This window comes from Nymphaea colorata, chromosome 5 (assembly GCF_008831285.2).
Source record: "Nymphaea colorata isolate Beijing-Zhang1983 chromosome 5, ASM883128v2, whole genome shotgun sequence".
Classification (NCBI taxonomy): Eukaryota; Viridiplantae; Streptophyta; class Magnoliopsida; order Nymphaeales; family Nymphaeaceae; genus Nymphaea; species Nymphaea colorata.
Window position 1 is genome coordinate 5,888,812 of NC_045142.1, and position 26,072 is coordinate 5,914,883.

Here is a 26,072-nt window from a genome sequence, read left to right on the forward strand (position 1 = left end):
TCTGCCGCAAGCTGCATGAATTTAGTAGCTGCTTCAAAAATAATAATAATAACAGTTTAAAAGAATATTTTTCATTATTCTTTATACTTTTACACAATTTCCACAAAAAAAAACTGTTTAAAAAACTGTTTGCTCATTCAGTACAGATTCAGCTGAATCGACCGATTCACTGAACAGCAGCATCACCTATTCTGCTCATAAAAAGATTTGTACAAGATCGTCCACAGCTTCTTTTAAAACAAAAAAATGGAAATTATATGCTTCAAGACTTAAAAGGTCTCATAAATTGTTCAAAACATGTACGGGATAGTATTTGCCTTCATAAATGACCCAATGACGCTAAAAAAAAAATTCTAACCATAAAAAAAGCAACAAATGCCAGAAAGGCAAGAAATGAAATGAAATGTCTTAATGACAAACTAGAAACCAGACTGCCCATACAAGGCAAGAAATCACTTTTGAGAAAAAATGTTGTTACATCCTGGCCTAAGGACAGCATTAGGGCCTAGGGGTGGTACCAGTGCATCATTAGTTGAATGCTCCGGCTCACCCCATGTAACCCAATGACCTAACATCCACAAAAATTGAAATGGAGACACAAACTTCTTCAGCACCTCTGACTGACCAGCACTTTGAAACCATTTCAAGGCTCATTCACTTTGGTCCTTTGTAAGACATTTTTTCCCAACTCATTCAGCTTCCCCCATGATTCTCATATATCCCTGTCTCTTTTATAAGGCAGTTAAATAATTTGTTTATAGAAGGAGGTAAAAAAAAGGGCCCTTCTTAAAGTTCTTATGCAAGAAGTGAGTTGAGGCAGCCATGGTAGGGCATAGGCTTCAATGGTTAAGTGCAAGCTCCACAACCAAGTAACTGAAATATACAAATACACGCCAAAACATTGAAAGTTAATAAGTAAACGAGCAAAGCTCATGAATCTGCATAAGAAACACTACCTTGGTATATATATCAGAAGCAACACTTCACTAAGTTGATGCCATATATCTGCCACAAATTCTTCTCCACGGTAATACAGGATGCTTGATGTTCCATCCTTCGCAGCGAAGGCTGCTGATGTGCAGCACTTACAATTTTATTGAAAAGCAGTGAATTGAGGTACAATACTACGAGTCCCTCCACCTTGCAAGTATCACGCATAAAATCATAAAGGCCATTATATAAAGGCTAAATCAGCTATGGCGACCCTAATTTTGGTGTGCGTAACTGGTCAGACAAGTGGTGCATAAAAAACACATCTTCTACTCCCATTTCTGTGGATATTACTCTCTTGGGACCGCAAACAATAAAATCACAACTTCTGATAGGTGAACCATAACCCACCTAAATCTCGATACAGCCCAAGACCCCAGATGTTTGGAGGGAGGAGGGCTTCTTTCCTGGACAGTGAGTTATTAAGGTCCTACTCACGGAACCCTAATTTTTGTGTCTTAATATGCCCACAAAGAGACGACCTCTGGATGGCAGAAATTCTAAATGCCGAACGTGAATCGACTGCAAGGAACCATTCCTACTTCATGCATACAAAAGATGGTATTCATTAGTTCAATCACAATGATGTCTGAACGATACCTGCAATAAAGTCCAACTCAAACTCATTCCCCCAAAAAAGAAATAAATTAATTTATAACATGGGCACGTTATTTACAATGATGATAAGGATTTGTTGGGACCACGTTTACTTTACATCAATTACATAGCAATAAAATAGTATAAAAGGAAAAAAGTGAATCCAAGAAGAGAGCAAACAATAATGCTTGGATTCCTATAAATAATTTTAGTTTTCCTGCTTTTGGGGTGAGCTGGAGGAAGATTCTACCACCAGAGTGAGAGCCAATGCCCTACAGTGGGAACAGTACACCTTCAACTCAGAACCGTGCCTCACCCTTTTGAACAAGGAGCATAACACCCATGGGAATTGAAGTGATGATAGGACTCCCACCACGTTCACGTTCCTACAAATAGTTATTCCCATATACAACAATGCCTATAGTTAAAGTTACACTCACTAACAAAACTTGCTCCATGTAGGGAGTCATGCTTATCCACCGCCATGGCACCAAGGCAGAGGTCGACTAATTGGATTACTTGGAAAAACTGCAATCTTCTTTTTGCACTCTGTAGTTGGTAAAGATGAAGAAAAATCCACATAAAAGATACTTCATGAAATAAGTGGGTCGGGACCATATTTGAGCTCCGGAACCTGATCAAGACTGTCAGAAAAAGGAGAAAAGCAAAAAAAAATATTTAATGGACCTGCAAGAACTGGGGACCAACTCAATGTTACCAAAACACAGCATAAAAAGAAAGAAACCAGAAATCTTCCTACTTCAAATTAAAGGACAGTCTCAAACCTTTGCTTAATTTTAAGCAGTCCTGTGCCAATCGGCATGGGGATGCCCATTATAATGCATTCACTGACCCCTTCGATTGGGTCAACTTTCCCATGTACAGATGCATCAAATAAGTGATCAGTTGTTTGCTCAAATGATGCCAACATCAGTACACTGTCTTTCATCTTTTTAATGCCAAATCTTGTGATTCCTAGCACTTCACCCTGCTCACATGGCCCGATGAAAAGAAAATTTAGCATGAAGCAATTTAGAAGGTGGTTCAAACATCACAAAGAACCTCCTGCCCCAATCGTACCTTAAATGTCATAACGTCTGCAAGAAGCATCATGTGACGAATATCAATCGTCATGCCATGGTTCTTCATAATAAACTGTATTTCATCAATTATTGATTGCCTTGCAGCTTCAATCCCTAGTGTCTGCTCAATTTCAATAACATGGTTGCTCTTTGTTTTCTCCCCCACCACTCCAGGGATCCCCATGACGGCAGTGAGATTTGTCCTACAAATAATTTGCATATCAAAATCAGTAAGAAAATAAAGCAGGTGCAGCCAGAAACAAACTAATTTGGCAAGAAGGTGATTAAATTTTATTCATAGACAGGCCAAGTGAGAGACTTGTCGTTTGATGGCATCTACTAATGTTGAATGGACATTTTATTATAGTAAACCACATTCCCGAAAACAGAGGGAACAACACAACCACTGTAAGAATTGTCGAAGATGAGTATAGAAGACTTCAAAATGGAATCAACTCCTAGCAAAAATGGAAGAAACACTGAGATGCATAGAAGCAAAAGATGGAGTTGATGAGAACAGTCTACAAAGTCTTTACACAAAAGCATAGTTGGCAAACCTGGTCAGTGGCCACTTTGCTTGTGAATCATATGAGCTGACCTGGCTTGGACACAAAGGGCCAATTGGGTCATTGAGATAAGATGATTAACCCAAAGATTTTTCTTTTTTAACTTTAAATTAGTTTCCTATGTACAAGTGAGCATTAAATCCTCCATAAGATCAAAAATAGAAATTCAAATGTGATGCTTACATCCTATCTATCTCGCACTTGTAATTCAAACTTTAAAGCACAACTTCCATAGTAAGACAACTGTTACAGTTACAGAAAATCAAATATCAATGATATCACAGATACTTGCATAATAAAGCTTAATATATGTGCACATGTTGTACACAAATAGCATGTATAATTGACAAACATATATATATATATATATATATATATATATGTGTGTGTATGTGTGTGTGTAAATATAATAGTAATAATAATAATCTATTATTCTGAACTCCTTGTATTTTTTTCATCGAGCAAGCCATTGGCTAGCTTAACCTCCACATCCTTGTATATAATGAGGCATTGCCTCTCTAGGTACTTTATGCTTTTGTAGTATCTCCATTGTGTAGCTTGATAAACATCTTCATTCATTCAAGCTGTGATATTCTTCCAAGAGCAAATTCCAAGAATGTTTGGTGTTGTAAGAGATTCTAGGTTCAGGCAAACCTGTTGACAACTTTGTGCTCTATGTTGAATCTCATCTTGTTTCTTGTGGTACTATTTCACTTCATTGTGTCAGAACCGTATGTTGTAAACTTGTAATACATGTGCCAAGTCAACTGCACTGCAGAGCATGCAAGTAAATATCATGGTTGAAATCCCTTTATGGCTGTTCTTTGTTTCAATCCACCACTATCATTCTCAAAAGCCTCTACCTAAGATCCCCTTTTTTTTTTGTGGACCAGTGGAAGATGAAAAGTTTTGCAAGGACACTTTCTCAAGCTCTCATCAATTAGTTATCTTTCATGGGTTCTACCGTGGAACACTGGTTAATGGAAAAGGTCTGTTGAGCTTTGTAGACAGGATAAAAAATGAGTCCTCATTGAAGCAGTGGATGCAAAAGCCACTTAGCTCAGCAGTCATAAGAAAAAAAAAGAAAAGAAAAGAAATTTCTAAGTATAAAAAGAAATGGAAAGCATGGAAAATTGATCAGGACAAAGTTACAGTTTGGATTTTAAGTAGTTTTGATGCTTCAACGAGTGCTTTCCTTGCTAAATTTAAGTTACCTCATGAAATTTGGAATTTAAGGAGAGCCTAGTTTGAAAGATATGGCCATTGTTAACATATCATGTATAGGGAACCGGGTCTGGATCCAGACCCGGTCCCATGGGCACGGGTACCGAGAGTGGCTCGGTACCCTAGACGTTTTTCCCTCTTATTTAATCCCACTTATGGTGTAATTGTTGATTAAGTCGAATAACATTTTCTCTCTCCTAGGGTTGCGGTTGTGCACCTAGGTTAGAGCTTCTCCGTGGTTTTTCACCTCTCTTTGAGGTTTTCCACGTATATTGTGTGTTCCTTTTCTTTCTCTCCATCTTGGTGTGTGTTTCTACATGGTATCAGAGCCAACGCGTGCGAGATCGTTGGTGTGATAGTCGTGTTTCCGCCGTGTTTCTTTGCCGCTGCTGTTTCCACCGTTTTTTTTCTGCCGCTGCTGCGCCGCCATCGTCCAGCGCGGTTGTTCTCTGCTGCGTTGCCGCTGTCCAGCGCCGCCGTCGCCCATTTCAGCGCCGCCGCCGTCCCGCGCCACCGCTGCCCACCGCCGTCGCTCTCTTCCACACCGCCGCCGTACAGCGCCGCTGCCTCTTGTTTGTCGTCTCTGGTGCTGGGTATTCTTTCTCCTTGGTGATTGTGATGGCCGAGGAGATGTCCCTCAAGATCGATGATGCCCTAGACTCGGGCAGCAATACCAAGAGCGAGATCTTGCCTGTTCAAGTCACCTCCATCCGGCTGAACAAGGATAACTATCTCTCTTGGTCGGCTGCCCTAGAAATTGGGATAACCAGTCGTGGTCGCCTGCCCTACATTACTGGGGAGAAGCCTGCACCTTCAAAAACCGATCCGCGATGGGCTACTTGGACGTTGGAAGATAGTCAGGTTAAAGTATGGATTATTAGTTCTGTTTCTGCAGATATTCAGCCTTTGATCTTGCGTAAATCGACTGCCTACGACATGTGGACTGTGCTTGCACGGATGTATGGCCGTAAGAAGAGAGTATTGCGTACGTACCAAATCAAACGTAGCATATACTCTCTTAAACAGGGTGACTTGTCTGTAGCCGCCTTCTTTGCAGCCCTAAAGACTAAGTGGGAGGAACTTGACTACCATGTGAATGATGACTGGCACTGTGGGTCTGATCATGCCTTGTACTGGGACAAAGAATGGATGGATCGGACGTTTCTTTTCCTCGGAGGCTTACGCGATGAATTTGAATCCATTAGGAGCCAAATTCTTAATTGTGACGAGGTCCCCGGAATTGAAGAGGTGTATGCCCGTGTGGAATCTGAAGAACAGCGTCGACAGGTGATGCATATTGACACTAGTCAGGGGAGTTCTCCTTCAGCCTTTGTTAGTCGTGTTTCTGGGATTGGACAGCGTCCTGTTCGGCGGTGTAGCCATTGCAACAAATCAGGACATTCTGTTGATTTTTGTTGGGATCTTCATCCTGAGAGGCGGCTTGTCCGGGGTCGTCCTCCTTCTAGCCGCCGGAGTCCTTCTGTGCCTGAGCCTAGTTAGAGTAGTCCGTCAAATGTTGCCAAATCTAAGCTTTCCTCCGATCAAATCAAAGAACTGCAAGCGTATATCAGCCGGCTGTCTACTACTCAGGAGGATACTTCCACGTCTGAGGGGGCTAAGTTAGCCCAAGCTCTCGTGGCTACTAGTGACCAAGGTAATTCCTCACATGGTGATTGGATTGTTGACAGTGGTGCTACGCATCATATGACAGGGGACCCTAAGATGTTCCAAGAATACAAATTGTCTTCTGGACAGCAACGTGTATCTATGGCTGATGGTTCTTCTATCTCTGTGGCTGGAAAAGGGAGTTTGTCCTTGTTAAATAAATACTGTCTTCATAATGCTCTTCATGTTCCCAATATTCCTGTGAATTTGCTATCTGTCAGTAGTATTACTAAAGAACTGAACTGTAATCTGATCTTTCTGCTGATCGGTGTTTTCTGCAGGACTTGGTGACGGGGCAGAAGATTGGGATTGGTTCGGCTATTGATGGACTCTACAGACTGCCTGTGCAGGTTGCGTCCGCTCTTATTTCAGCCACTAGTGGACAGTTGTCAGGCGTAGAAGACAGATCTACTATTATGCGATGGCACGAGAGGCTTGGTCATCTTCCGTTTCCATTGATTAAGAAGTTGTTTCCTCGTTTGTTTCATTCTGTTTCCATGGACTCCTTCACCTGTGAAGTGTGTCAGTTGGCTAAACATGTTAGGGCCTCGTACCCTATTTCATTCAATAAAACCACTCGTCCATTTGCTTTGGTTCATTATGATGTTTGGGGTCCTTCGGGAGTACCCACTTGTCGTGGTTTTCATTACTTTATGACCCTTATTGATGATTACTCCCGTTGTACGTTCGTGTATCTGTTGAAAGAACGTAGTGAAGTTCCCGTTATTGTCAAAAACTTTGTGGCCTTTGTTGAGACTCAGTTTCAGACGTCTGTCCAAGCTTTTCGCACCGATAATGCTAGAGAGTATGTCTCTCAATCCCTAGATGATTTCTTGAAGAGCAAGGGTATTGTTCATGAAACGTCATGTAGTTACACACCTCCCCAAAATGGCGTGGCTGAACGGAAGAATCGCCATTTGCTTGATGTTACCCGGGCCCTTCTGTTCCATCGTCAGGTTCCCAAGCGCTACTGGGGTGATGCGCTTCTCACTAGTGCCCACCTTATCAACCGTATGCCTACCCGTGTGTTGCAGGGCCATTCCCCGTACTCTATGCTTTGGCCTACTCAGAATCCCTGGCCTCTTACTCCTCGGGTGTTCGGGTGTGTCTGTTTTGTTCATGACCATAGTCCCACCCTCAAGAAACTTGATCCTCGGTCTGTCAAGGCTGTGTTCCTGGGGTATTCCTCTACTCAGAAGGGATACAAATGTGTTGATCCTACCACCTCTAAAGTCTATGTTTCCCGGGACGTCACCTTCCATGAACATGAGGCATACTTTCATGTGAATCCTCTTCAGGGGGAGTATCTAGGGCACAGTAGTGAAGAGTATTCCTCAAATCAGTTGATTCAGTTTACGGATTTCTTGGATTACAAGGCCAGTGACAGTGTGGCAGACACAGTCAGAGATGATAGAGACCGTCACATGGACGAGGGTCTTGTTGATAATCAGCCTACAGCCCGTGATCATTTGTTCGGCCAGGTGTACAGAAGGAAGAAGACAGATGTGATTGAAAATGTTGATGTAACCAATCCCAATCCTGTGAGCTCCCCGGATGACCCAAGTCTAATCAATGAAGAGCTTCCTATAGCCCTGCGCAAGGGCACCAGGTCCTGTACTTCTCATCCTATTCAGAGATTTGTCTCTTATGCGAAATTGAGTAAGAATTACAAATGCTTTATAACATCCTTGTCTAAGTCTGTTATTCCCAGGTGTGTGGAAGATGCTAGACAGGATCCTAAATGGCTACAGGCCATGACAGAGGAGATGAATGCCTTGGCAAAGAATGACACTTGGGAAGTTGTGGATATTCCCAAAGGGACTCATTTAGTTGGTTCAAAGTGGGTGTTCAATGTGAAGTACAAACCAGATGGTACTGTGGAAAGGTATAAGGCTCGGCTTGTTGCAAAGGGGTTCAACCAGAAATATGGTATTGATTATCTTGAAACCTTTGCCCCTGTTGCCAAACTGAAAACTCTGAGGGTCATATTAGCTCTTGCCGTGAAAAAGGGGTGGAGCATGGATCAACTTGATGTTAAGAACGCATTCCTGAATGGCCATCTAGAAGAAGAGGTCTATATGAGTATGCCTCCTGGATATGTTCAAAGCGGAAAATGCTGTCATCTCAAGAAAGCCTTGTATGGATTAAAGCAGTCTCCTAGAGCATGGTTTGAAAGACTGAGGATAGTGATGAAGATAAATGGATACAAACAGGGAAATGGTGATCACACCCTATTCATTAAGCAGAGAGATGGTCTGGTGAGTCTTCTTCTTGTGTATGTTGATGATATGATAGTCACAGGTGACGATGAAGAAGAGAAAAAGAAGATGAAGGAGAGGTTAGCTGCTGAATTTGATCTTAAAGATTTGGGTAAACTAAGGTACTTTCTGGGGATAGAGATTGCTCGGTCAGAGACAGGGCTGGTTATGAGCCAAAGGAAATACACTCTGGATCTTCTAAAGGAGATAGGCAAACTTGGGTGCAGACCCTTTCTAACTCCAATGGAATCCGGTACAAAGATAAGCATCAAAACTGGCAACATCCTGGATGTGGAAGGAAAATGGCGGTATCAGAGGTTGGTTGGTAAGCTCATCTATCTTACTCTTACTCGCCCTGATATTACTTATGCTTTGAATGTGTTGAGTCAGTTCATGCATGCTCCAACTGACTATCACTGAAAGAGTGCAGAAAGAGTGTTGGGATACCTAAAAAATGACCCTGGGAAATGATTACTATATACTCAGCAAGACCAACTTAATATTGAAGGATACTCTGACGCAGATTGGGCAGGGTGCACTGATACTAGGAGGTCTACCACAGGGTACTGCATCTTTCTGGGGGGTAACCTACTTGTATGGGGGAGTAAAAGGCAGGAAGTCTGCTCTAGATCCAGTGCTGAGGCTGAATACAGGGCTGTGGCTATGGGAGTTACAGAAATGTTATGGTTAAAGATTCTCCTAACAGATATTGGTGTTGAAACAGAAGAGAAGATGAGGATGTACTGCGACAACAAGTCTGCAATTAATCTTGCGAATAATCCCGTTCTGCATGACAGAACTAAACATGTGGAGATTGATCGCCACTTCATACGGGAACGCATAGATTCAAAGGAGTTGATCCTACCTTATATGAAGTCTGAAGATCAAATTGCAGATGTTCTAACCAAAGCCTTATGTACATCTCAATTCGAGAAAAATGTAAGCAAGCTTGGCATGTTTGACATGTATGCCAAGCTTGAGGGGGAGTGTTAACATATCATGTATAGGGAACCGGGTCTGGATCCAGACCCGGTCCCATGGGCACGGGTACCGAGAGTGGCTCGGTACCCTAGACGTTTTTCCCTCTTATTTAATCCCACTTATGGTGTAATTGTTGATTAAGTGGAATAACATTTTCTCTCTCCTAGGGTTGCGGTTGTGCACCTAGGTTAGAGCTTCTCCGTGGTTTTTCACCTCTCTTTGAGGTTTTCCACGTATATTGTGTGTTCCTTTTCTTTCTCTCCATCTTGGTGTGTGTTTCTACAGCCATAAATGCAAGCAACTTAAAATTTGATATTACAAGATATAGGCCAACTTAACTTGCAAAAGAATATAAATTTCTTCCACGTTGCAACTGAGCATGCACAAATAAGGAACATGATCTTGTAGCATTATCAGTTGAAAACTACTGTGTTTGCTTCATATGAAATAAAAAAGATAAAAACATACTGATATGCAGAACCTTACCCTTCCAGTAACAAACTGTATAACTTTTTCTTCTTCTTTTGGTCTTCCGCATCAACATAGCTCTTTTCATCTTCCTTGATAATTGCACGACTAATCGTTGGAATACCCTGCAAATAAGATGATCAGATCCTCAATCTAAAATCATCAGGTAAGTTCTAATTTTTCAGCGGACTAGGAATTGAAAAAACAAATATTATAATGTCACCTTCACAACAACATTTGGAAGTAAGGAACTTATAAAATGAAGAGCATAATCCAGCTTCTTTTTATCAGACGCGGGAGGGTAAATCTTCAGCTCCCAATCATCCACACAAGCGATATTCTGCGGGATATGACAAAGTCAGAAATCCCTGCTAGTGTTACAAGAACAAACGATGCTTTCTCACCTCTCTTTTTAACTTGATCTTTGGATGTTTCAAGATTGCATCAATAATTGTGTAGGATGAAATCTCCAAATGCATAGCTTCAATAGCCTCCCAATCAAGGTTCACCTGAAGATATGCATCTCTTCCAGAGTAAACAATCTTTATAGATTTTGACACCTGAAAAAGGGAAGGTCAACAACAAAACCAACTTCGTTATTATTTTCATTTTACAAACCTTTAGAAAACTTAAAATTTTTAGTTTATGGACAACAAGAGCCACAAGAAATGGTATCATGTAAGTAAACTCCTTGGTCCACAATTGTTATCAACCACAATCACGACACAAACTTCATGACATGATGATTGATGAACACAAAAGGGTCTAACCTAATACTTACTCTAGTCAGCTTCAATCGCAGCATGGAGAGAAAGGAATAGTCATGCATTATGGGTTTGCAAAGTAGAAATCAACTGTGTTCATGAATCCATAAACAGTAGAATGCTCATGGCTGAAAAGCCTTTTATTTCATTTTACACGACAACATGATTTGGTTTTTGAGGTTGTCCCTTAATGTGCAATTCAACTATTGCCATTGGTTCTAGGAGGTGCACTAAACATGTCATGTCAAACCCTTTTCATATGCATCAGCTTGTTGGTGTCATGAACTTGTTTCCGATTATTGCAAAAAGCAAGTGTTTACCTCGTCTTGCACTTATCTACATGATTTTATTAGCTGTGCATGGTCAAAAAACAAAGCCGCAATTATCTCTGAGAGATTGAAATGTCCTCGTATATCACTAATCTGAAGCCAGTTGATAATGCGCGCAGCACATCTTTTTCAGAATATAACTGAAAATGGAAATATCACAATATTATCACGAGATATTCCCTATATTTTCCTAAAGGTTCTAAAAAATATCCTTCCTTTCACATTTATTTTCTTTTGTTTTCCTTTATGTTCTCCAAAAGACTTGTTTCTTTATTTTTTTTTGGCAAGAGCAGTAGTAGAAAACTTAAACTTCTGAGGGGAAAAACTCCCATGAAAATCCTTGTTAGTTGGCTGACTAGGCTCCAGAGTCCAGATACATGTCCATTAATTAGGACAAATTCACAGGTCCTAGCATAAGAAACGGCTCATTAACTATTAGTTCGACTTTGCCAGGACAATGTTCGTAGGCAGGAAAACTAACCAAAATATGTGAACCATGCACTTTCCTTCTTTTGAGAAAATCAAGGAAGAACCGTTCTTACAAGTACAAGACATACCATCTGGCCTATGTCCTAGCAATACGAGCTTGTCATATAGGTATACAAGCCTATGAAAAATCAATTGAAGCAGGTTTGTCATTTTCCGCTGCAAAGCCTGCTGGGGGAGGTCCCCTATTATCAACAAAAAATGATATTTACAAAGCGACAAACAAGGAGAAAGGAGAGCACGATGAACTTCAAGGCATCACATTCCAAAACAGCTTTGCCCCAAGGGACAAGGCTTCAACAGAAAAGCGATAACGTCAACAGCAGGTCTAAAATGCATAATCTGTAGGTATTTTCTGCAACAGAAGAGACTAGAGTTTCTAGTCCTAGCATCAAAAGGGTGATCCAGCAGCCTTATAGTTAGAGGATCATGTATCCACAAGTGCATTATTACTACAAGCAAAGCTGTACATACTCAAATATGTACAAATCTGTTTCATATCTATTCAGAAGAAAATCTCCACCACAGAAACCAAGACTTTACTTCCTCAAAAGCTGGTTATTCTGTTAACAAAATTTTCATAAAGATGTGAACAATGTTTTCCTCCAGCTACAAAGTTTTTAAGTAATATTAATTCCGAAAAGGCATGGGGCAAGTTCATCATATGCATAGGATAAATCCAAGCTTTAAGAAACACTCAAAAGAGAAGCTCAATTTTAATTTTTTGCACCAAAAAACAGCAAAAGGACAGAAACAAGTTAGATCACTAGATCCATACTGGAGATTAGTCCAACAGCTCTGAAAGCTGTAAAGGCCATCCACATTCTTCAGTCAAAATAAACAATATGATTAACATAGATCAGTAGCTTAAAATAAAGAAAGCCCATGCCAAGAATAGATCCATGATATTAGATCCCCACAAACTCACGTGCAAGTTGACAGGATTATCATACTCAACGGTAGAGCCAACTATCCGAAGAATTAAACAAAGAAGAATACCTGCCCAAGCATAGTACTTTCAATGCGATTTTTCACTATACGTGCCACATTTATATCCTCGTGGGAGCTAAGAATGGCTGTAATTATTGGTGTACTGATGTTCTTGGCAGCATTGATTATTTCCTTGATCCGAGGAACACCAAGAGTGACATCTAACAAATGGTTAAGGAGGTTCCAAGAAAAACCAGTAGCAAGTACCACAGAACATATCATTTAGCAACCAAACTTAAGGGCTGTAAATTTATAATTAGCTACAACAGATAAAAGGTGCATATGACACATGGGAAAATGACAAATACAACAATGGTTAAATCAGTGAAACCAATCAAAGGTTGTCTCCTTTTCGTAATATCACAACAAATTGGGTTCATGAAGGTAGACTATGCAAGTAATTTTCCTGGTTCAATTCCAAAGTACCAGCACAGGTCTCCGAAAAGAGAAGAGAGAGTAAGTAAACTTGCAACTGTTAGCTGCTTGCACTATGACCACATCCTACACGTAACACACTCAAGAGAGACACCATTTCTTTCTACAATTAAACCAAATTTGTCAAGAAAAATGTGATGGTTATTACCTTTTATTGCATTTACATTTTTCCCTGCAAAACGCTTGGTTCTTCAGAAGGTCTTGATATCCAAGGATTCTTTAGTTAGATACCTATGCAAATTCAAATTCTCAATGCATCTCCTGTACTTTGTTCACATGAATGTTATATAAGTACAAAATGGAAAAAGAAAAGGAGAAGATAAGAAGGAAGTGCTTCATTATAGCTAATCACTCAAGTACAGCCAGAAACTAGATGGGCTTTAATGTTGGACTAGAAATAGCTAATTCTTGGCAGGTCATGGCAAACCAGAAGACTCCAGAATTATTCATTATGATGTACAGACTCCCCATCTGCATTCTTTAGTATGTGAAGCCATGCAACCAATGTACAAAAGATCGACCAGAAACCTCACTGACATTAAAGAAACAATGGAAACAACAGACATAAAGTTGTTAGCAATACCAGAGCACGTGAAACAAAGCACAGCTATTAAAAAACTTATTAAGATTTTAGCTTCACATATTAGGAAAATGCTCTGAAATGTACAAGCAACCACACTTTAAGTGGTATGAAGCATCTCCTGAAGAAAAATTCTGAGTTAATAGCTAGTGTGCAGAAGAAATAGGACAAACAAGAAAAACATAGGACCTCAATTGCAAGCTGCAGATGGAACTTGTCATAAAGGATACTCATACTTGCAACCCCAGCAAAGTGGAAAGTTTTCAGCGTCATTTGAGTTCCTGGTTCTCCAATACTGTGAGCACCAATGGCTCCAACAGCAGTTGCACCTTCTACTGTTTTTGAACGATAGCGGTGAATGCTGGTCTCCAAGAAGTACTTCACAAACAAAAAATATACACTTAAATTAACCAGTACAAGGTTCATTCAATAGAGATTGAAGCAAACAGGAGATCAAACAATCACACAAAAGTGTCATTTTAGAAAAGTTCTATAATGAGGGATTTATATTTGTTAAAGTCTAAATGAAGAAAGGATATAAATAATATTAAACAGAGGATTAAGGTGATATGAATTTTTGTAGCATGTATTGCATTCTAACAGCCTTTGGAAGCTATGCATCTGATGCATAAAGGACTACTTGCAGCACTGTACCACAGCAACCTGATGCCTGCCCAACCATGTGGAATGCTAGTCACTGCTTTATGTTACATGGAAGGTACTGTAAGCACAAAGTTTCAGTGTCTGGCACTCCTTCAGCACCTTCAAAAGTTTTTTTCATTCTAAAATTAGATTTTGCAACCCAAGGAGGTATTCCCTTCCAACCTGGAAAGATAACAAGGTACAGAATGAGGCGCTACTCATTCATCCCTGCATTTTGGTTAGATAATACATGGAAGAAAGTATGTCAGCGACACCTTTGTTGTGAACCCAGGCAACTAGTTGGACAACTAGTGCGCTAGTTGGTCGCCAAACACCAGCCAATTAGTCAGTCAGCAACTAGTAAGCTTTCAGGCCAATCCTACTATTTGGTAGTTTCTTTTTTTCATTTTGTTAAGATAAATTCCTTCTTTTGAGAATATTTTTTGGGTAAGTTACACATATATATTCACATCACACATATATGTGTTTGTCTTGTTTGTGTAAAGAACAAGCCTGTACATATGTTTCTGCATCTGCCATGTATATGTTTAATGTGTATGTCTGTATGTGCTTTTCCAGTATACCTATCTGTTAATTTAAAAATGTTTGTGTATATATCTTGTTGTGTTCTTATACCTTTCAATTGATTTTATTTTACTTGACCGCTTGCTCTGACTCGGACTGATTAGTCGTTACTAGTCTTTTTAGGGCCTTAAGTCTTAAAGACTTGTGTCTGACTTCCAAACTTGATAACCCAGGACACACCCTTAAATATATTTTCCATGAGGATACATTTTACAGAACAAATTGTACTTGCGATAATCTGTGCCTAAAACTGGAAACTAAATTAGGATTTTTTAAGTTGAGAAAATTGAAGCCATTCATTTCAAATCCTGAAACAGATATGTGCATGAAAAAAACCATGTTTTAATTCCTATATCTTCAAACACGGAGATCACACCCACACACTTAGTCTCGCACATACTGACAATTGAGAAACTCTGTTAAGGTGTGTCCATTTGAATTTCATACCAATACTTATGTCAGTGCCCATGCAACATACACGGCCACTAGTGGTAGGATTAAAATTCACAAGTAAAAAGCAAATCTGGTCAATGGGGCATTTTCTACAAATAGAGAACAATAAAAAACAAGAACATGGTAGGGTCCTGTAATTAGGACAAAGACTTCTCTCACCCTCTAGTTTGCCACCCGAAGCACTGGATTTTGAAATTTAATGAGAGTAGTTCAAAGTTGGAATCGTTTTGGAGCACGAGCTCTTTCTAATGTACCCTTTTTAATTGGCATAGCTAGATTTTTAGGACAATCTCCTGTTATGTCTAAAGGTGATTTTGCACACTATGACTTCTTTGTTAGATTTTGTACTAAATATTATTGGATATACTCTCTTAAGCTTAAGACTGAGGTTTTTGCATCCTTCAAGAGCTGCCTCAACAATGATAAACTATGGTTTTTGCTCAACAACTCATGCATATCAAGACCTCCAAACTACCAATAAAAGATTAGTTCTCCTTTTTCATTCGCCCATGTCTATGCTTCCATTAATTGTCTTAGACTTTAATAAAACTCAAATTCAGCAAAAGATAGGGTTGTCAAAAGCTTTAATCTAAGTCACATGGGTACCCATACGGACATGATAACCTTAGAAAATGTCGATATGGGGATACAGCAGAATACATACATACATACATATATATATATATATATATATATATATATAGCACAAAAAATCAAAATGAAAGCAACATTTATATAAATAAGTGATATAAATAAAGAAAATTATATGTTAATGAATAATAACCCTAAAAAAAGAATGAAACTGAGTTAGAAAAAGTTCAATCAGGTAAGTTTAGATCAGCTTTGAGCTAAAAAGTATCCAAATGTGTCCAGGACCCAGGTACCCACTTTAAGTATGGGTACATGGACCTTCCTGAAGTACCCATGTGACTTAGGGTTCAATTTATCTGCTGACAGACATGAATTGCAATTTAATATAGCCAGATCTAGTAAAAGAAAATATCTAGTAATTAAACAAATCTAGATTAATTGCACAGCCTTGAAACCAAGTTAAAGACTCAAGAACATCCAATCTGATTACATGTATGTCAAAGATGCAAAAGGGGTTTTCTGAAATATTAGGAAGTTAGGGAGGAGCTCTTTAAATGCTTTCTTATTTCTATTGGACTACTTTTGTAAATTCTCTAACCCTAATCTCTTTTAATAGAGATTAGGGTCACGTAATGAGATTATCTTTTTCGGCTCTCTCTCTCTCTCTCTCTCGTAACATGGTATCAGAGCAGGGGTTGGCATCGACTGCAGGGTGCGTTTTCTGGTGACCCTCTCCGGCGGCCACCTTCTCCGGCAACAATCTTTCCGGCGAACAGCCAAGTGAGTTCGTTATTATTTTGTCATCCTCTCTCTTGTCATCGCTATCCCTTATTCAGTTACTCCCTCTTATCACCCAATAAGGAGACAGTGAAGGAATAGGGGTTGGGCGTGCCGTGTGGAGGAGGGCCTGATCACGCCTATGTGGAAGGCGTGATCAGATCCTCATGTTGGTCGTGTGAAGCAGACGGTTGTGGGTGCAGCGTGACATGTGACGTTGTGGTTTGTGGAGTCTATATGCTGATTATGCATTTCATCTTGCTATGAGCAGAATCGTCTATAGATTGTGGATGCTTTGTGTTCTCTATATGCTGCTTATGAACTTAAGTTTGATATGAGCAGAATTTGTTTTTTTTTCTATAAATCGTGGATAAGTTTGATATGAGCAGAATTTGTTTTCTAGATACAAATTCAGTAAAGTAAGGCTTCGTGAGGACTGCTGCCGATCCTTAGTACAAGATTTATTGATATCGTTGATTCCTTTGACACGTGGACAGCTAGTTTTATGAGAACCAGCTGCTGTTATAAGTTGCAGCAGTCTTCAGTCATCAGCTGAAACAGACCTGTAAGTGACTGAAACAAATCTGTATGTGACAGTGATTTCCTAGCCCTTTGTTTTAACTTGTACATCAATCTGGTCTTCTTTATTTACTATGGCTGAAAACAATAAATCAGAAGGGTCTACTGACTACAAGATGGCTGGAAATTCATTTTCTTATGGAACCACGATTAAGCTTAATGGTTCAAATTATGAAATATGGTCTAGGGTATTCATAATGTCGGTGGCTGGTCATAGAAAGAAATATATTCTTGAGGAGGATGAACTTATTGAGAAAAAAGGGACATATGCTGCGTGGGATGAAGATAATTATATTGTTATGTCTTGGATTATGAATAGTGTGGAGTCTCATGTAGCCCCAACTATTGCATATTATACCAAGGCCAAGGATATGTGGTCTTTCTTGAGAAAGACATACTCGCATGCCACTAATGTAATCAAAATCCTACAACTAGAAGAGGAGTTATGCAACATTCGACAAGGGGATCAGGACCTATCTAAGTATTTTGCTACATTGACTGCTGCATATGAATGGTTAAAGGCTCTACGTCCACCTTGCCAGCATTGTTATGCATCACACGTTGAGACTGGTATGGTAGCGAAGTTCCTATCTGGCCTATCTTCAGAATACTCTGTGGCAAAGTCTCAAATTCTAACAGGCAGCGAACTTCCACATTTAGCAGACACGTATAATAGGCTGAGTCGTTTTGCAGCCACTCTTTCTCAGAATACACTTGACACACCAGTCTCTGCACTTGTGATATCAGGAGGACGGGGTCCTAGTTCTTTTGGTGGCACTAGGGGACGTGGTACAGGCCGTGGTGCAGGACGTGGCAGATTTCAGTGCTCTTATTGTGGCAAAATTGGTCATCTAGAGGATCGTTGTTGGGACAAACATCCCCACCTCCAGTCTAATGTTTCCTCTGGACGTGGTGGAGGTAGAATTGCCACAAGCAAAGGTCCTTCTTCATCCCAAGCAACTCATTCAAAGGCAACAATATCTATGGTTGAGTCTTCTACTGATCCTTCTATATTTGTGTCATATTCTCTTAAGTAAGGATGAAGATGATCGTGTTCTTGCTCAAAGGTCTGCCTCTACATCTACCTCTACATCTACCAATGCTACTGTTATAGATTCAGCATTCTCTGTTGGTGCTCCTATTGATGATCCAGGTATGACATGGATGATAGATTCTGGCGCTTCTAGACATTGTTGTAATCAACCACAGATTTTTTCATCATTTGTCAGATTTTCTACACCACAGCATGTTAGGCTGGCTGATAGCAAGCTGTCCCCTGTGTTGGGCAGCGATGATATTTACCTTCCACATTTAGGCACCATTACACATGTGCTATATGTTCCTCAGTTTCCTGTTAATTTGTTATCTGTTAAGCAGTTCGTTATCGACTTACAATGTAAAGTCATTTTTAAACCTGACTTTTGTTCTTTTTAGGACTTACCAACTGGGAAGATGATTGGTGGTGGCCATGAACGTGAGAGACTTTACTTTCTGTCAATCCCAGTTGATGTTGCTGCATCTTCAGTCCCTTCAAAGCCTTCTCCCTTCAAATGGCATCTCAGACCTCCCTTCAAATGGCATCTTAGACTGGGTCATCCGTCAGTACCAAAACTTCGTCGCATGTTTCCAAATATTCCTGCATCAGAGTCCTTCTTATGTGATGTCTGTCAGTTGGGCAAGCATACACGGAGCAGCTTTCCTTCGAGTCAGAGTCCTTTTGATCTCATTCATGTGGATGTATGGGGTCCTAGTCGGGTTCCTTTTCGGTCATGTTTTCGATATTATCTTGTTTTAGTTGATGATTTTACTAGAGTCTATTAAGGGAAAGATCTAAAGTCATATGTATTCTTCAAAAGTTTGTCAAGGAAATAAAAACTCAGTTTGGATTCACTGTCAAAAATATTCACACTGATAATGCTCTTGAATTCAAGTCTTCCATTCTACTTCAGTATTATGCCGACCATGGAATTCGACCTCAATATACTTGTCCACATACGTCCCAACAAAATGGTGTAGCCGAACGCAAACATCGGCAACTCCTAAAAGTTGCTCGTACCCTCATGTTACATTCTCACATGTCTACCTATTTTTGGGGTGATGCTATTCTTACTACATGTTACCTCATTAATAGATTACTCTCTTCCTCCATCCAAGACCGTATTCCAATTCAAATTCTATATCTAAGACGTTCATTATTTCATTTACCTCCCAAAGTTTTTGGATGCACTGCTTTGCACACATCCTAAGCCCGAACAAGACTAAACTTGCTGCCCAAGCCATCAAATGTGTCTTTATTGGCTATTCAGCCAATCAAAAGGGGTATAAATGCTTTGGTCCCCTGACTAAGAAAGACATTATCAGTGCGGATGTTACTTTCTTTGAGTCTCGTCCTTATTTTCCTCTGTCAAGTCTCTCTTCATCTGAGATGCATGCCCCTATACCACTTCCTATTCCACCAGTGTCACTTGAGTCTTTTCCACCATCTCAACCTAGGTCACATGAACGTTTTCTTGAGCCTCTGTTGGTTTACACTCGTCGTCTAGGTCCCTCTCTCAACCGTCCGCCAGCATCGTCTCAAGAGGTAAGCTCCACTGATAAGACTGACTCAGGTTTAAATGATGACTATTCTGCAGCAGATCTTCCTATTGCCATTCGCAAAGACAAGCGACAGTGCACATTACATCCCATTTCTAATTCTGTCTCGACTGCCCATATGAGTACAAGTCTAGTGCAGTTTGATCAAGCTCTATCTAGTCATGTTATCCCGTCTTCTCACCATCACGCCCTCTTAGATCCACGTTGGCGACAAGCTATGCAGGAGGAAATGGATGCTCTTCATTCTCGGGGAAATTGGGATTTGGTCACGATGGGTATTCACCATCAAGTATCACTCTGATGGTTCAGTTGAACGGTTCAAGGCCCGTCTTGTCGCAAAAGGGTATACTCAGACTTATGGTGTTGACTTCTTCGAAACATTTTCGCCTGTGGCTCAATTGGGCACTATTCGACTGATTATATCTCTTGATGTCCGACGAGAATGGCCTCTTTTTCAGCTGGATGTGAAAAATGTCTTTCTATATGGCGACCTTTCTGAAATCGTCTATATGCAACAACCACCTGGTTTTGAGCGACAGGGGGAGTGTTCCAAGGTATGCAAATTAAAGAAGGCTATTTATGGACTTAAACAGAGTCCCCGTGCATGGTTCCAAAAACTTACTGAAGTGTTATCTAAGTGTCGATTTTGCCGATCCCAGCTTGATCACTCATTGTTTATCAAGCGAGGCTCAGCAAGACTTGTGATATTGATTGTCTACGTGGATGATATTATTTTTTTCGGGGAAAATGATCAAGAGATAACTCAAACAAAGGAGTTTTTACAGCAACACTTTGTCACAAAAGATCTTGGACAACTTCGTTATTTCCTTGGTATTGAGGTGACTCGTAGTAATAAAGGAGTTGTAGTGTCTCAAAAGAAATATGTCTTTGATCTTCTGTAGGAAACAGGACTATTGGGGGCTAAGCCTGCCACACTTCCCATGAATCCCCGCATTCATATACATGATGACTCAGAGCCATTTGACTCTAGATCTTACAGATCCCTGATAGGGAAACTGTTATATTTGACTGTCACTCGCCCCGACATTAGCTTTGTTGTGAATAAGTTAAGCCAGTTCATGGAAAAACCCCAGAAGGTTCATTGGGATGCTGCTCTAATGATTGTCAGATACTTGAAATCATCCCCGGGAAAGGGGTTATGGTTCAAAAAGGGAGCATGTGTTGACATTGAAGCGTATAGTGATGCTGATTATGCAGGGTCTGTAGATGACAGGAAGTCTACTACAGGTTTTTGTGTCTTTGTGCGCGGTAATATTATTTCTTGGAGGAACAAGAAGCAGAATGTTGTGGCTCGTTCTAGTGCTGAGTCAGAATATAGGGCTATGGCTCAAACTGCGGCTGAAATGTCGTGGGTTAGATCACTACTTTTAGAGTGGGGTGTGTCAGTGAATTTCCCAATGCAGATGTATTGTGACAACAAGGCAACTACATATATTGCTAACAATCATGTCTTCTATGAGAGGACTAAACACATTGAAGTAGATTGTCACTATATTCGAGACTTATTTCAAGGAGGAATTGTTAGCACTATTCACGTCTCCTCAGAAGATCAGGCAGCAGATATCCTCACCAAAGCTCTTCCCATAGGCGATTTCCTGAGATGTTGTAACAAGTTGAGCATGATTGATATATATGCTCCACCTTGAGGGGGAGTGTTAAAGATACAAAAGGGGTTTTCTGAAATATTAGGAAGTTAGGGAGGAGCTCTTTAAATGCTTTCTTATTTCTATTGGACTACTTTTGTAAATTCTCTAACCCTAATCTCTTTTAATAGAGATTAGGATCACGTAATGAGATTATCTTTTTCGGCTCTCTCTCTCTCTCTCGTAACAATGTACATATTGGATCTGATGCCAATCAGGTCCAAGAATCCATGTCTGAATCTGTTTAGATGATATCCAATTAAGCAGACTCGGAAAAGCCTGGATCCAACTGGAGTTCGAATGGTTTACATCACCAAGCAAAAGAAGTTCATTTTTTATGATAAACCAGTGATAAACAAGCCAAACATGGTTCAACAGTCAACAGGGAAAAGAGAAAGATCTTTTGAGTATGCCAAACAGCTTGTGCTCTATACTCCAAAATTCAAATAAGTTAAAGCCAACATGAAAACTAGTGCAATTAAGAAAAAAAAAAACATCAAGTAGAATGCTACTCAGATACCTTCAACTGTTGTGAAGAAATTCCAGCTTTATTTCCAGCAACTAAAAGTACATCTTTCTGATCTTTGTAATTGTCTTCTTTTTTCCGAACATCGAAAGGCATGTTCCAAGCAGAAAGTTGCTTTTTGATGAAACCTATCAACATATCCTTAAAGGAAGAAGAGGAACCATCCTCTGGCATCAAACCAGCCTTTGAAAGTCTGTCGTCTACAATCCTCAGTATTTCATCGTGTGATAAACACTTTTGTGAACCAAGTGGACAAACAGCCTGGATAATGAACAAAAGTTGTTGAGAGTCAGCACACTTATCTTTTATTGCAGCGCTTTATAGCATAGGCAGTTCATGGGAAGAAACCTGCATCTTAACAAATAAGTGCTCCAAATTTAGAGGTTGACCATCATCCCCTTCCATTTTTGATGGATCCATGCCATCCTCGCCATATCGAAGTTGAACTATCACACCACTAGCATTACGAACTGTTTGATCATAATGAATTGAAAGGTCTTCCAATGATTTCATTAGCCTCCGTGACATGTACCCTGTATCAGCGGTTTTAACCTGCAGTAATTACATTCAAAATGTATTTAAGGCAAAAGACTTGTACTGATGGAAACAGGATCAGAAAGAGGCATGATCCAGACATAAGGGTTCTTGATTTATAAACATGTGTAATATTGCTTCCCACAAAAAAAAAAAATCAGGTTTGATTGTTTCATCAAAGCAATAATGTTTTTTCTATAGCATCAAACTTTTAGTAACAAAGAGGTTCTTGGGGCAGAAGTCTGGTGGAACCATCTGCCCCAAGTTGAGAAGAACACAGAAACACAATGTAATGGTAATTCAATGTAAAGTAAGGGTGGATTTAAAACAACTGTTTTGTTAAAGGTCATATTTCAAACATAGTTACATATATAGTTCATGGCTTCTTATGAACAAGGTTTTTCTCGAGTATTTTTCTGTAAAAAGTTGTTTTCTCAAGAAAATTCCTGAGAACCTAAAAAAATAAAAAATACAGAAAACAATAGAATGACAAAATTAAGAGTGTCCTAATTTTCTTACAAAACATTGATAAAGATTCAAAAGCATTTAAAATTTTAAGATAACGGACAACCAACTAAAATACTTCTTTTAAGGGGATATATATCATGATATTATCAAAAGAAACATTTTGGTGATATTATGAAAATATAAGGAGGCATTCCCATCAGAAGCATTTACCTTCTTTTAGCGATAAAAAAAGAGATATTTTCAAAATATCGCTGATATTTGTGCCCTATGACTTCAGATCATAACTTCAAAAGCAAAATCATCACATAGAGAGATCCAGGACAGCTTTTCTGTTGGCCATGCTTCATGTAATGTTTTCCAAATGCAAACCATATCTTGATAGGCAACCAAATTTTGAAGCATTTCAGAGCCTTTGGTATTTGTCCCTTGATTTCCCTTCACACACATTAAGATGATGTGTTTCAAAATTTTCATTTAATAAACTATGCAAATGAGTCATGAAACTGTTTTGCATGTCTGATCACTTGATTAGATAGTATTTTTGGGTCCGTACACACCGGCACACCATCATGCGCATTAACATATATGTGTGTGTGTGTGCATGCGTATGGGTGGGTGGGTGTGTATCATAGCCATTGTTTGGCCCACAGAAAACGTGTCCTATAGGAAAAAAACGCATATAATACGCCAAAACACAGTCAGCCATATAAAATGTGAAAAATATGCATCTTTTTTTAAAAAACGCCAGAAAATAAAAAACGTGAAAACAATGCGTATTATACACGCTTTTTCATATTTTCTATGATTTTTTTAATAATTTTCAGGATTTATTAAATGTTTAAAAGTTTTTAAAAATTTGCCGAAATTTTCCCCAGATATTCTCGAGATATACAACTTTGTCATATTATATCTGAGAAATTCCTCGCCGTATAATACCCGTACACGTTTTTTGTGACAACGGTTTTGGGTTTTAAATGGCAATGTTTTTCTCGGGTATAAAACAACATAGTTGTCTTTTCGAGAAACATTCAGGAGAGAGAGAGAGTGTGTGTGTATAATATATGAGAGAGAGAGAGAGAGAGAGAGAGAATTGTTAAGAAGTAATATCGTGTTTGGATCTAGGTCGAGGAGGAACCAGATCTAAGCTCGTCTAGTGTGTTGTGAAGATCCCTTGTTTGACATGTTTAAAATTTCTTCACTTACTATGTGCTGTAATTTATGAATGTGAGAATGGTATTTCTGTCCATCTTGTAAGTATTATATAAAGTATAATGAATTAGGGTTGAAGGTGTTGGTCTGCCAGCCCTTCCTTGGCAAAATTCCTTCCTCCCCTCCTATATTTTTTACAGATTAACACTCAGGTGATTAAATCAAAACATGATACCACATTCTAACAACAATGTTGGGAACAAATAATGAAGACTATATGGATTGATTATGAGTTATTTGGTCAACTTGATTGTGCCACGTGCAAAGTTACTTACTTTTCTCCGAAAATAACATTTTGTGAACAATCAATAAAGTTGATCAAACGGCTCACAAATCAATACACACAGTCCTCATCTTTACTCAATTAAAATATTCAAAATTGCTATATATATATATATATATATATATATATGGAGAGAGAGAGAGAGAGAGAGAGAGAGTTCTGGAAAGGAACAATAATATAATTGACTGAACCAACAAGATACTAAAAGTTTCAGAAAGAGAATGGCAACATTAAACTCACTCAAACTTGACTCCAAAGTTAGACAAAAGAATGTTCGTTAACTTAGTAGATATGTCTGGCTTATACCTATGAGCCATTTGATAACAAAGTGTCGTGTGTCAAGTTACCATTTCAGAAAAAATTAATGACCACCAGTACATTCACACTTTGTAAACCATCAGTCAAAGGTAACTGGACAGCTTATAATCAGTAGACATAGTCTTCATACTATGTCATGTAGGTGTGTGAGGCAATATATGTACGTGAGTGTGCATTTAGGTAAAATTTAAATGTAAAGAGAATCTTTTCCATGCACTGTAAAACAAGCCTCTTATCTCAATAAAATTAGAAAAGAGAAACATAAAGTAAGAAGGTAAAAGTTTAAAAGAAAACATTGTAAAATGAGTCAAGAAAAATCTAGGTATTAACCCTAATCCTTAACCTAATTCAGTCATGCAACTCCAACTCCTGCCTCAAGTCAGGCATGTCTGCTTCTTCTTCTTCTTTCCTCATCCATTTTTCTCCACTTTTTGGTGAAGACTACCAGACCGAAGAAGCAATGACACCTGCAGATGCATCAACATAACGTCGACGTAGGTGCAGCACCCAAAATAGCGTGTTCAAGTTATGATTCCCATATTACTTATGCCATAAATTTCATAATCAGAACACAAGAGTTTTAACTTTTAGTATTCATTTTATAAATTTTTCATCCAAAAGACATTCTTTTATTTTATAGTTCATTGGAAAACAAATGTTTCTTGGAACGGGTTTGAACAGATCCAACCTAAAAATAACTAACATAGTAACATGTGGTAGACACCAGGTATGAGGTTCAAAACATGTTCCTGTTAGAATTCAGCACCAACCTGCCCGATTATGAATGGGTCAGTAACATCAGTTATAAGCTTGAATTTTCTTACAGGTAATGTGAAGTTTCAAGCCAGTAATGAAGTCTCTTTACGGTAGCCAGTCACATAAAGTTCCACTAAACATGGGGACGGAGTCCAAAAAATTGCTCTTTTTGACTACTCAGGTGCAGTTACAGTCTTCACAAAATTGCACCACCAAAAGTACACTCCAGTAAATACCAAGAAGTTCAAAAGAAATGAGTGCATAGACAGTTACCGCAGTGTCCACAAGGCCCTCGCGTCCACCCATTGTATGGAAAAAAAACTCTGTTGCAGTCAGTCCTGTATAGAATGAGTTAGTTACGAATCCTTTGGCCTGCATAAAAAAGGTCAGCAGCAATTAATTTTTATTACAATTAACAAAGCATAAAATAGAGATAAAATACAAGACAATATGCATTAAAATAAAGAAACCAATGCCATTAGCTAGTGTGTAACTACAAACTGCACGAAAACTAATATAACTAAGATCAAGGAGAAGAATATGGAATTGACTTTGTTCAATTGTATCCACTATAATTTCTGGAACCAAGAAGACTTTCCAAAAAGAAAAATCTTACTTTCGAAAAAGGAAAGAGAAATTGCATCCATGGACAATACATGTACACCTTTTAAATTCTC

At 39.2% G+C, this 26,072-nt stretch overlaps 1 protein-coding gene across 1 annotated transcript in view; it reads right to left on the reverse strand.

The window, feature by feature from the left end:
- Positions 1-1,616: 1,616 nt before the first annotated feature.
- Positions 1,617-26,072, reverse strand: part of LOC116254734 (DNA-directed RNA polymerase III subunit 1) — a 57,152-nt gene continuing 32,696 nt past the window's right edge. Inside the window, exons 17-27 of the mRNA XM_031630283.2 lie at positions 25,669-25,767; positions 22,176-22,379; positions 21,822-22,088; positions 13,646-13,793; positions 12,410-12,561; positions 10,236-10,391; positions 10,055-10,171; positions 9,850-9,956; positions 2,668-2,872; positions 2,373-2,575; positions 1,617-2,231 (exon numbers count right to left, since the gene is read on the reverse strand). Coding sequence (XP_031486143.1) covers positions 2,180-2,231; positions 2,373-2,575; positions 2,668-2,872; positions 9,850-9,956; positions 10,055-10,171; positions 10,236-10,391; positions 12,410-12,561; positions 13,646-13,793; positions 21,822-22,088; positions 22,176-22,379; positions 25,669-25,767 — 1,710 coding nt within the window. The 3' untranslated portion in view covers positions 1,617-2,179. The remainder of the gene's footprint in view (positions 2,232-2,372; positions 2,576-2,667; positions 2,873-9,849; positions 9,957-10,054; positions 10,172-10,235; positions 10,392-12,409; positions 12,562-13,645; positions 13,794-21,821; positions 22,089-22,175; positions 22,380-25,668; positions 25,768-26,072) is intronic.